This window comes from Lepisma saccharinum, chromosome 1, assembly GCF_977018435.1.
Source record: "Lepisma saccharinum chromosome 1, izLepSacc3.1, whole genome shotgun sequence".
Lineage (NCBI taxonomy): Eukaryota > Metazoa > Arthropoda > Insecta > Zygentoma > Lepismatidae > Lepisma > Lepisma saccharinum.
Window position 1 is genome coordinate 172184177 of NC_139229.1, and position 12087 is coordinate 172196263.

The 12087-nt window shown below is 35.2% G+C and overlaps 1 protein-coding gene across 7 annotated transcripts in view; it reads left to right on the forward strand.

Moving 5' to 3' along the window:
* The window catches only part of LOC146004004 (uncharacterized), a 51707-nt gene extending 39820 nt beyond the window's left edge, over positions 1 to 11887 (forward strand). For all 7 annotated transcript variants that reach the window (XM_083142574.1, XM_083142583.1, XM_083142600.1 and 4 more), the window contains 6 exons: positions 936 to 1383; positions 2825 to 3062; positions 5017 to 5200; positions 6549 to 6668; positions 7281 to 7493; positions 8316 to 11887. In XM_083142574.1, coding sequence (XP_082998700.1) covers positions 936 to 1383; positions 2825 to 3062; positions 5017 to 5200; positions 6549 to 6668; positions 7281 to 7493; positions 8316 to 9523 — 2411 coding nt within the window. In that variant the 3' untranslated portion in view covers positions 9524 to 11887. The remainder of the gene's footprint in view (positions 1 to 935; positions 1384 to 2824; positions 3063 to 5016; positions 5201 to 6548; positions 6669 to 7280; positions 7494 to 8315) is intronic.
* Positions 11888 to 12087: the final 200 nt, after the last annotated feature.

Here is a 12087-nt window from a genome sequence, read left to right on the forward strand (position 1 = left end):
GGGTCTTGTAAACAACTTCGTATTAAAAATTATCCGTATTTCGATTTATCCGTACTGAAATACATTATAAATCCTATCTTATCGGCTGGGGAATGGGAAGAACTTCGGATTAAAGGGTACTTCGTATTAACCAATATCGTATTAACGAGGTTTTCCTGTATTTGAATACCAACAGAAACTTGGATACCAGAATCCGTAAAAATCTGACATTTAAACTGATTCTGATGCTCAATATTTCTTACTTTTAAAAGTTTTGTCCTAAAGTACACATTATATTTTATCCATGTTCAATACAATGTTGTATTGTTCTGTAGGGGAAAAAGTGGAGGTTGGGAACATCGTAATGCTCTCATTCATCTGATATCTTTCTAGTAAATGTGAATAGCTGCTCCTGTACCCATGTAAAATCTCAAGGATATCATGAAATACTTTTTTGTAGCAACCAAAATATTGACATCAGAAAAGTACAAACAGTCCTCCAGAAAGAAATGATTGCCGAGGATGTTGGAATCTGTAAATACAGTGAAACTGCAATGTTAAACTTTTCAGGAAACCAAGGCAGATAAACTTAAAATGCAGGAAAATGTAAAATCAGAGAAAAAAAATTGTAACTTGGGGCTTTATGTGAACCATGAAGGTTGAATTGGCAATTCAGAAAACATAAAGTCAAGATTCCTCTGTATGCTTCTTCGTTTAATTCTGCAAAAATTTAATGTAGTAGATCTTGTGTAATTGAATTTGATGTGTGTTAGGTTTTGTCGACAGCATAATGAACCTCACGAAACACACCAAAGCACTTATGGAACGGCCAGTTGCCATAACTCAATATCATGTGATCTTATCATATTAGTATTCATATATATTATTAAATGTACTCAAGGTACATACAATTGTTAATTGTTCGTACTTTTTTAACATCTCACTGTAACTTACAGGGTTGGAAGTATCAGAGAGCGAAGACAGTGATAGTGAGGCAGAGAGCCTGGTGCAAAGGCATTGGTTCTACAGTTCAATGGAAAGTGAAGGAACACCACCAGATTCACCTCCATTTCTTCCATTTAGCACCAAAGACTCAGGTCGTTTTTCTGAATTGTGTCTTCATAGCAGGCATAATGAAGGTACAAAGAACTCTCGTTTGGATTCTGATGGATCTGGGACCAACTTGTCCTCTTATGTGCGGTCGAATAGGCTAAGTCAAGTTAAGGCTGAATTTCGAAGGAGGTATAACCAGTATTGTAATGCAGAACTTGCAGCAAATGTGCAGCAGAGAACAAAAGGAAATATTGTGAATGCTGTTGTGGAGGCAGCTCGCAAGCATCCAAACAAAGCAGCTGCTTTCCTTCAAATTAAAGGGAAACAAGACCATCGTAAAGTGAAGAATAGGTGAGCAACTATTTAGATTAGAAAATTACTACGTTATATGATTAGAGAAAGGTAAAGTGAGCCCTGTGCTTTGCACCACAGCATGAAGACGTATAGGGGGTGTGGAGTTAGGACCCACACTTTCTTGATCACGGCCGATGATGTGATCAGCACCATGCCCCTGGCCACCTTTACTTTACCCCCCCCCCCAGAGTTTTTACAAAATATGCATTACGTAAAACATATTAATATGGTTCAAAATCAGTAGACTGCAAACAAATCAAGTATTTTAGTTATTTTGATTGGCAATATTGCAACTCTTCATGAAAATTGATATAACAAGAAGATTGAGATTAAAACTGCTTTGCTGTTGTCAGCCAAAAATGCATGAGATTTGTTTATTTTATTTGTAAATTTTGCATATGGCTATCCACAATAAGGTGAATATACCCACTTATGAAGAATATGTTAAAGAATTGTTTTAATGCAAAATCCAGTTGCTTAATATTCATACATTCATTCAGTTTCATCTGATTGATTTGTAGCGTACCCATGAACAGATGTGTTGCTGTTAGGATATAGACTAGATATAAGATTTTATGAACTTCGATCTTTCTGTTACTTTATGTATTGTTGGTGTTGAATGCGTCAAACATGCATCTTTTTCAAGAGCTACATTGATTATACAAATGCACATAGCTCTTGAAAAATGCACGTTTAACACTTTGATTGCCACAATAGAATAAAAGAAATTTCCCTGGGGCCACGATGTTTTATTATAAGAATATAATAAAAACATTGAAAGCAATATGTTTCTTGACGATTAGATGAAGTGTATTAATTGTAACAATAACAGCATCACTAAATAAGATTTTCACAAACCATCTGCAAACTTTTGTCCACAGAGCCACTCTTGACGTAACATGTATGTTATAGCACAGTAGCGTGAATTGCCGGTGCATCACTAGGCTCCCAAGGTAGTGTGAGTTAAATCCGCTTCATGAGGCCCCAGGCATAAAACTAGCGCGAGTGCAATATCAAGAATATTTTATCGAAATATCAAGAATATTTTATTAAAGTATACATCAGAAGTAATATTGTGCTTACATTCAAACAAATCAGTGTTCATATACACACTGGTAACATGGACAATACCTATACTGGTATCAATTTGAATCTAATTGCCATACAAATAAAATATTTTTACTTCGCATATTAGCATCTTCGTTGCAGTGCTTAAATCTTGGTAACAATTATTTAACATGTAAATTATAAATACAGAGACTCTAGTACTCACTTTATCTGCAAAACTGTTTTTTTCTTATTTTTATTAATTTTGGTGGCCACTGCCACCATCCTCGTTAGAACTTATGTTGCTTGGCGTGCTTCTATAATAGAAGTTAATAGAACAAAGACAAAACATTTCCCAATTAAGAATGTAAATTATATTTGTTATTTTCAGGTCAAAGATGACAATGCTGATCAAAACAGCATGCAGTTACAGGAAAGGTGAGGATGACGAATGTACAAACCTAGCTCTTCCCTGTACGAGGCATTGTGTTCGACACATCATGTACAATGTTGACCAACTTTTATTTGAACACTGTACGGCCAAGTTTTCTGATAATACCCAGTGCTGTGTACCTGTTTTTGATATCTGCCATGAATTACCTCTTTGTATAGAACATGCGAGGAAAAGGGTAAGTTAATTTCCTTTTCATTATGAAGTTACATACATTCTATAACTGTAAACGTAAGAATAATAAAAATATCTACCTGTAGTGTGATTCTATTTGATGAAGATGTATATGTGCCACAAGTGTTAAAATTCTGATATTTTGACTACAAAATTGTCCAGCTCTAATACAGCAGTTCCATGTACACTTCTATAAAATATAAAATATCCATATCTTTATTACTTATGAAATCTGTTTCTTGTATGCCAGTTACCTAGTTTCCACGGCCCACCTCCACCCATTTTTTTTATGTAAGAGGCTGGTTGTTCTATGAATTTAAGGTTTCATTTTTGTATCTACATGTTATTGTGCAATACAACTTCAAAGGAAAACCGACTATGTATTGGAAAGTACAGTGGAACATTGATTTTGTTTTTTCAGGAGACCAAGCTGAAAAAACTTTTAAGTTTTAAAAACTGCAGGAAAATGTAAAATCGAGGAAAATTTTTACAGCATTTTGCTATGTTTGGGCCATCTAGATTAAATGTATAATGTGGGAAAATCCGGGAATGTAAAATCGGGGTTCCATTGTACACTTTTATTCGCTTTATAATATAGCAGGGTTGCTACACGTCTGGAAAACAGGGAATTTGGCTTGTCACGGAATTTTGCAGATCGTCTAGAATTTACATGCATTTTAGAGTCTGCAAGAGAAAAAGTTGCAAAATGAACAAGCAGTTCACTTCCACTTCTGGATTTGTTTCTTGTGATTCCACTCCCAAAAAAAATCAGTTTAGAAACTTGTTTCTTTCATTCTTATGATTCTCAGTCTTGTGCAAAATTAAGGTTCCTTCTAATTTCTGTAATAAATTTTCACTTTTATAATACAAAATCTTAGTCTTGTTGGCATTTCCTATAGAAATCCTATATGTAACAAAAATTTCTCCAGATGATCTGAACTTATAAATGTAAGGAAAAAAGCAGCATTTTCTACGATGCTATAAATCCACCAGAAAATGAAAAATTCTGTATGGTTTATGAACTTTTTCTGTTCTTTTATATTGTGGAGATCTGTTCTGGTGAAATAATGTACTTCTGTTACCTTAGTCTGAAGGCTAGATGCACATGATTGTAGCACCCAATACATTTGATGCCGATTGTAATTTTACATTTTACTCTTCGAATTTTCACGCGTTCTTGTGTGTGTAGTGTGTAGAATGAAATTTGCTAAGAAAAAGAAGATGTGAAAGTGAATATTCATAATAATTAATGGATTATATTATTAATTTAAAAACACAAGGTTCAAAAGCAAAAATCATGATGATAAACATGTCTGGAAAAAAAAATCATTTTTGGACTGGAAAACCTAGAAATGTCGAGGAACTTCACAATCAAAAAATCGTACCAACCTTGTATAGTAATATGTAATAAACAATTAGCCATATTGGAACGAGATTGGTGTTGACACTTGATTGGAAGATAAGTGATAGTAATACGGTGAACTTTCTCTGTTAATTACCTTCAAATATATAATGAAGATGAAGTGGTGTAATAACAGTTTATTCATTAATCCCATTTTTATTTGAAATTTAGATTTTACTGTAAATTATAAAAGTGTTATTTTATTTTCATGGTTAACTTTCTTTTCCAATTGATGGCTCTGGGTTAAAAATCTTAAATGACATTTCTTTCATTGTCATATTATGTCTCAAAGGAGACATAAGAGCCAAATTATTTTTGTGTGCAAACCCCACACTGAGTAATCAATGTCATTACTGCCAAAAATATCAACATTATTACCTAATCTTGATATGTTTGTATGTGTGTGTGTGTGTGTACACGTACATGTGCGTACAATAAAATAAAGATCATAAAATTAGCAATGTTTTAACATTGTGTTGGAATTTTTTTCTTATTTTTGACAGAGGTTGGATATGTAGTTCCAAGGAAATTGAAGCTTGACATTTCTTTTTTACAGGACAACTATGACAAAATGTGTGCAGAAACAAAACCAAAGAAAGCCAGAAAAAAGGCTAAAACCTCAGCTATGACCCGTCCAGGTAAACGAGGGAAGAAGAAAAGGCGAATAAATAATGTTCGGTCAAGGTCACCTGAATCATCTGTTCTAGATCTATCTGTGCCTCAGCAATCTGAAGATGCTGGTAAGTAACTTTTGAATTTACCATTTCATGCCTGCACATAGAATTTAGTGTAATTTAATTCACCAATGAGCCATTACATTATGACCACCTACCTAATATGGTGTAGAAATACCTTTAGCCTGCAGAACCATGTCCACTTGGTGAAGCATCGATTCAACGAGGTGGCGGAAGGTATCCTAGGGTATCTCATGCCACAAGCGCAACAGCAGATCCTCCAGTTTGGTGTACACTGCAGGGCGGTGGTGATGTAGCACGCTTCTCCAAGGCGAACCAATGTCCTGGTAACCAATGTTGTACCTGTGGGCAATTTCTCGGACTGTGGCCCTGCGATCACTCCGATCAATGTGTGACAGCCTCCGCTGGTCTCTGGCATGAATGAGCTGATGACAACACACAGCTGGACGACATGTCGTTGTTTGCCCATCTTTGCACCATTTTCGATATGTGCTGACAACAGCCGTGCCGTTTCAGAGATGCTGGTACCAAAACATTGAGCATTGTGCCATCATAATTTGACTTCTATCAAACTAGGAGAGATCGGCCGCTTTTCCCATTCTGATGACAGAGACACTACTAAGAGCGAGCCTGTAGACCTACCCAATATATACCATACTGCCAGCATGTCACGTGTTACTTTCCACACTCCAGGCTTGCTAAATATTTCCGGGTTGGGGTGGTCATCATAATGTAATTGCTCATCAGTGTACAGTTCACAAGATTCAGCTAAAATGTTCTATTTTTTTTCCATTTACCAATAATAAATGTGTTTCTGTGAATATGTCCAAATATTTTGCAACTTCAAGCCTACCTCTGAAGATAATGTGTAATTTAAATTTTATATCACCAAGTGTACCCAGCTGATGGGTACTAATCAGATGTTATTTCAATAAGCATAATATTTTCTTCATCAAAACTGCTTACATATAAATGGAGAATGGCATATGAAATTTTGAGGTACATTAAATTATTTTTGAACCTGCAATTGCTGTAAAATTGCTTTTTACAAATTGCAACCTTTTTGTTCGACTTTGCTGGGTGGGGGGGGGGTGTGTGTTTGAAATTCACTTTTCCTTCAGTCAGCGCAGAATATCGATGTACTTGGATATGTTTAGTTTTGCTCCACAGTTCTAGTATTGATTTTTGACAATTATATTTTAAAACTGCTAATGCAACTGCAAGTATAAGGCTTTTTACAATAAACATTTGAACCCTTTTGTATCATAATTAAAACTATCACTTCTTATTGCATATGTAAAGTTTTATGTTTCCACATTGCGAAACTTTACATATGCAATAATAAAACTTCATTTAACACTTCCATCATGAATATTACTTTTTACTTTGGTAGATATGAATGTGGAGGAGGTATCATCTCCTGCGGACAATGCAAGTCACTATAGTCTTGAAGAGTCTGCTGACAGGCTTAGTGGTCCAGAAAATCCAGGGACAGCAGAAGAGGAAGAACAAGGTAAACCTCAAGATACTAAAAATCATAAGCTGGCATTTTGGGATATTATTATTGTAACCGTTCTATGCTTGTTTATAGTCTGTGTTTATCATTGAAATAGAGTACAACAATATGATACAGAAGTATTAAGTGTCACAAAATTAATAACAACAATAATACGCATAAAATCTGTTTGTCTACCTGTATGTAGCATTACTCATTATTAGATACTTTAAAAGTTTTTCCAAGCTTTCGATTCCATCTCGGAATCATCACCAGGGCTGGTCGAGAGGAGACGGAAGGGACGCGGTTGAGCTACTCGAGCTATGTTCCATGGGTCCAGATGCCAGAGCCTCATTGACCTACTCGAGTAGCGCCAGTGGAACTTCAACTGGAACGTCATCGGAATCTTGACGGCCCTGATGATGACTCCGAGATGGAGTCGAAAGTTTGGACAAACTTTTAAAGTGTCTTGTATCGTGCTGTTGTGTGTTTTGTGTTGTTTTTAACAAGATTTATTGTATTGTTTTGTAATAGGTAGTTTGCAATGGATACTTATAATATTCAAGACATGGATTTGATATTTAATTCTCATTATAGTTACTTAATACTGAAATTCATTGCTGTATTCAGGTGACATTGAAGAGGACACAAGGACAGAAACGTTTGAGAACAGCCTCCCGGAGGAACCTCTTTCGCCTGACACCATGAGTGATGACAGGGGTTTGGAGTTGCCATTGGACACTGCTGAGTTAGCCAGTCAAGCATCTCGATTGTTAGAGGAGCATGATCTTACAAACGTTTTGAACCAAATACCTGCAGATGCCTTTAATGACTTATTTACAGGTAGGTAATATCTGCACTTGAAGCTAAGAACATTGTCCTATAAGAAAAGGGGAATGTTTTTTTGTTTTGTTTTTTTTTCTTCAGAAAACTCTTAGTTGAAAAATTTTAGCATGCAGAAGTGCAACGAGTTAAAAAATATTTAATTTCATTACACATTTTTATTGAGACTGGGAAGGTCAAGTGAATTAATTCTAATTAGATGGGAAACTGGAAATCTGAATTTTTCGATATGCATAGATCCAAGGTGCATGTGAAAATGAATTTAAATCAGCAATACTGGTAGTGTTTTTTCACCATATTAAATATATGGATATGGTTTTTAATTTGTTCAACAAGTTCCATATTCCCCCCACAAATACATATATTCAGCACTCACCAGGTGTAATAATATGCACTCACCAAGTGTAATAATATGTGATTGTCAGAATAGCAAACAATTTATATATCAATGAGAAGAATAGCAAAATTGTGAACCATGGACCATTAATGCTCTTCAAGGAATATTTGAAATTTTATAGTGGTACTTTATTGGTATTTGTTAAAATTTCATATTGGTCCATCCTTAGGTACATTATACCTAATTGAAATTTTCGAAGAAGAAATGCATTTTTTTAAAATTTATAGCATGCCTTCTCACACAAGTCATGTATCTTGTACGACAGTAGCAAATTAAACAAGCTCAAATTTTCCATGGAATACTTTTCACAGAACATACTTTATTAAAATAAATCAATGTCTGATTAAATTCAAACAAGCATTGTTCAATAGTGAATTTTGAAGTGTGGAGTAATTCTCATTTATTTATTTCTTTTATGTTGTTAGAAGGAAAGAATGGAGAGTATGAGCCTACCAAAGAGGAGACTGAAGAATTGGAGAGGGCATTGGCGGCTGTGGATAAAGATGTAAAATCGTTAGAAAAACTTTCACAAACCCAGGGACTTTCAGATTTGGAACTGCAGGAAAGTATATTGAATGCTAATATTGATGAACATACATTATCTCAGATAGCACAGGGAAACATGCCGGTAGAAAACATAAACTCCATAGCTACTTCAATGCCTTCAGGGGAATTGACTACTATGTCACAAGTGTACTGTAGTGTTAACTCTGACCCAGTTGTGCAGAGTGCAATAGTGAACCCTGCATTGACGGAAAGTGTGCAAAACACATTTGTGCATGCTCCGAGTATGGTGTCGAGTATTAGTCAGCCAACGGTAGTTGGAGGAATGATGCATAATGCGATAGGGAATGGTCATAACGTGGCAAACAGTATTGGGCAGAATCTCATGCATCGGGAGACAGGTATGATACAGGTTGCTACAACATTGGATGGTGGAATGGGCCAGAATGCCGTGATAGCTAATCTGGCAAGCACACTTGCTCAAAGCCCTGATGGACAGGTTGTCTCAAACAATTTATTTCCAGATGGGACAGTCTTGCAACAACAGTTGGCAGACGGGACCGTTCTTCAAAGTAGTATTGCAGCTGCTCCTGGTGTTCAACTTGTCCCAGACCTTGTACAAACCCAGCTTATCCCGGCAACGGGGAATTTCGTTTTGACTCCTCAGTTAGTGGCAGGTACCACGTTCAATAATGAAGTGTCTGCAGGGTCTAATTTCCCCAGTGGTATTTCACAAGTTCCTAGTACGATAATCCCCCAAGTCATCGCACCCGGGATTCCTGTATCCGAAGGTATTGCAATGAATACAATGAGTCCTGGTCAGATAATCGTGAACGCAGTGAATCCTGTGTTCACCTCCATTCCATATCAGAACGGCTACATAGTGAATTCACAGTTGATTCAGCAGGCCCAGACCCTCGTGACGAACCCTAAGCTCCCTGTTCAGGTTGCAACTGAGGTGAAACAGAGTGATATTGTGAACAATGTTGATTCCACAGTTGTGTTTTCTACTAGTGATGGAACAAGTTTAGTTAATACGTGTTCAAGTGGATTTACTACGGCTGTGCCACCACAAGCCATTATGACAAACACTATATCTACACAAACTCAGACTGACTCACCATCTTAGCAATATAAGTTTCACTAGATGAGTATATTTTGGAACATCTGTAATGTAAAATGTGGCTGTAACATTTTCGAGTGCATAATTAATAATGAATGCCTTGTACAGCTATTGAGTATTAACAATTGCAAGTGTGTTTTGTTTTTGCATTGGAAAAGGTCAAGCCAGTAACAGCAAGATAATTGCTAATGCCGGTTGTGAGAAAGATGGTGTGAATCACTCTATGGAATTCAAGCATTAATGTTAGTATAATGAAAGTCCTCTTTGTTTACGTTTTACATATTTATTTTGCAATAATCTTTTACAAATGCCAGCATGAACTAAGTCATTACTTTTTTAAATAACTGATCTCATGATTTTTATTGTCATTAGAAAATGACCACATGCAAGAACGAATGTTGGCAGTTGATTTTAAAAAGGATAATTTGCATTTAATGTGTGTTCTCAAAGAATATTCACTAGATTGTTGTGGTGAATTTGAAACAATACAGAGATTTCTGTAATGTACCAAGTATTTCCTTTATTTCTAGAAAAAACTAAAAGTAACATGACAAAATGTTTACAATAAGATTGTAGAATGTCAACGAAGCTGTCATTTTGAGAATTATTTTGATTCAAAAGTAATTACTAGTTATTTTGTTTCACGCCATAAATTTGAAACTCTTGAAGAAAAGGTTTATCTGTAATATGATAAAAGCAACTTAATCCCTACCCATAACTTTTAAGTTGGAATTGTGGTGTTTTAAGAAAATGTGAGAGCAGCAGTGGTAAAACAATGATACCACTGAGACATGAGATGCAAATAACAAAAGACCATACACAGCATTGTAGGGGAGTGGCAGTGACATAAAAATTTGTTCTTTAATATTTTGAAGTATGGTGCTTCTTTGTAGCTTTAGTGTGTCCGATTCTAGTTACGTTGTATAAGAAAACAGACTGTGAGAAGGCCAGTTTTCTGTAATCCACTTCAAGTCTTGCCATGATATTTTTTTTATTATTTTTTTAGCAGGTGCCAAAAGGGCAAAATCCACATTTCAAACAGATGCTCCTCCAATGTTATTTTTCATCCTTTGGGCTTTGGAATGATATGACTCAGATTTTCACAGAAAGCTGGACAAGTAGAGGCAAGGGTGATAAAACTTCATTGTTGATGTACATTTCAGCAAGCATTGATTCTCTGTATACAGAATTCATGTTATTTGTATAACTGATCGGTATGTAAGTACTATGCCACTGGCAGCAAACATCGATTGTTCCAAGGAAAATCAAATTTTCCATAATTAAACTGAGGGGGGAGGGTATTTATTGTGGGAAGTATTTATAAACTATTTCATTGAATATGATCGGCAGGGTAGATGTAAATATGTGCGTTGGTGGCTTAGGTAACCAAATAAGCCACATTATTGACTCGATTCAAATCAGGAACCTGTACAAATATTGTATGTTGACATTATTTATGAATAATCTTTTTTGTGCATCTTTTCTGTACCCAAAGTTTTGAAAACAATTACTTAAAGTGCATCTCAAGATGCAATAACTGTTGGTAGAAATAAGTTCTGTCTGATATGTCGTCACTGTTTATTGTTGATTGTCTCAGTTTTTGTAAACATTTATTTAAAAATTGTCCTTTGCATGCTGTGATGGTGATTGCAGATTAGCTGTCTTAACCTTCTTATGTCTAATTTTGATATTTAATGTCATTATTGAAAAAAAAAAAGTTTTTAAATAACATACCATAAAAGAGTTACTTAGAAGGCTTCAGCACATTTTGTGTAATGAGCATACGTCCTTCTCTATGTAAATGATGGTAGTTTGCATACACTATGAATGAAATAGGAAGTGAATCCAATGGACTTGGATTATTAATTTGCCACAGTCTATGTAGTTTTGACTAGTACAGTGTATATTTGTCATTGTCATAATGTAAATGTTCATTAACCCCATATTGGGGTGATTAGACTGGATGTGTGAACTGTATATCTGTATGTATTATAAATATATTTTTATAGGAAATTGTTTCAAATGTGGACATTTTTTCTTACGTATTCCACCTTGGAGGCCTAGATTTTAATAGCTATTTAAAAAAAATAACAAAAAATATATCTAGGTGGAATAAGAATGAAGTGTGATTTTTCATAATTGTAATTGCTTGATCATTTGTGTAAAGAAGTATCAATAACAAGGCATGTGAATTTTGCATATTTATTTTCAAATTTTTTAGTAGAAAACAAACTGCCTTCCTCCAGTGAAATAGGGATGTGATTTTTGTGTTACTGTACAAGATAGATGTAACACACACATTTCTCCAAAATGAGAAATGACAATGGATTTGTTGTATGTTAAAATGACATGTTTTGAACAACAAAATTTGCCATGCAGTATTAACTGGTTTTGTTATTTCAGTAGCACAAGTCTTGTGTTTTTGCATGTTTTTAAATCATCCTTTTTCCTTTAGTCAGTATTTTTTTCTCTTTTGACTCCAAACGAAAGGAAGTACCTTTGTAGGTGAATAACAGTGTCCCCTAAATTGAATAAGCTCCTCCAGTGTGGGTTTTTTAAAAAGAAAAACT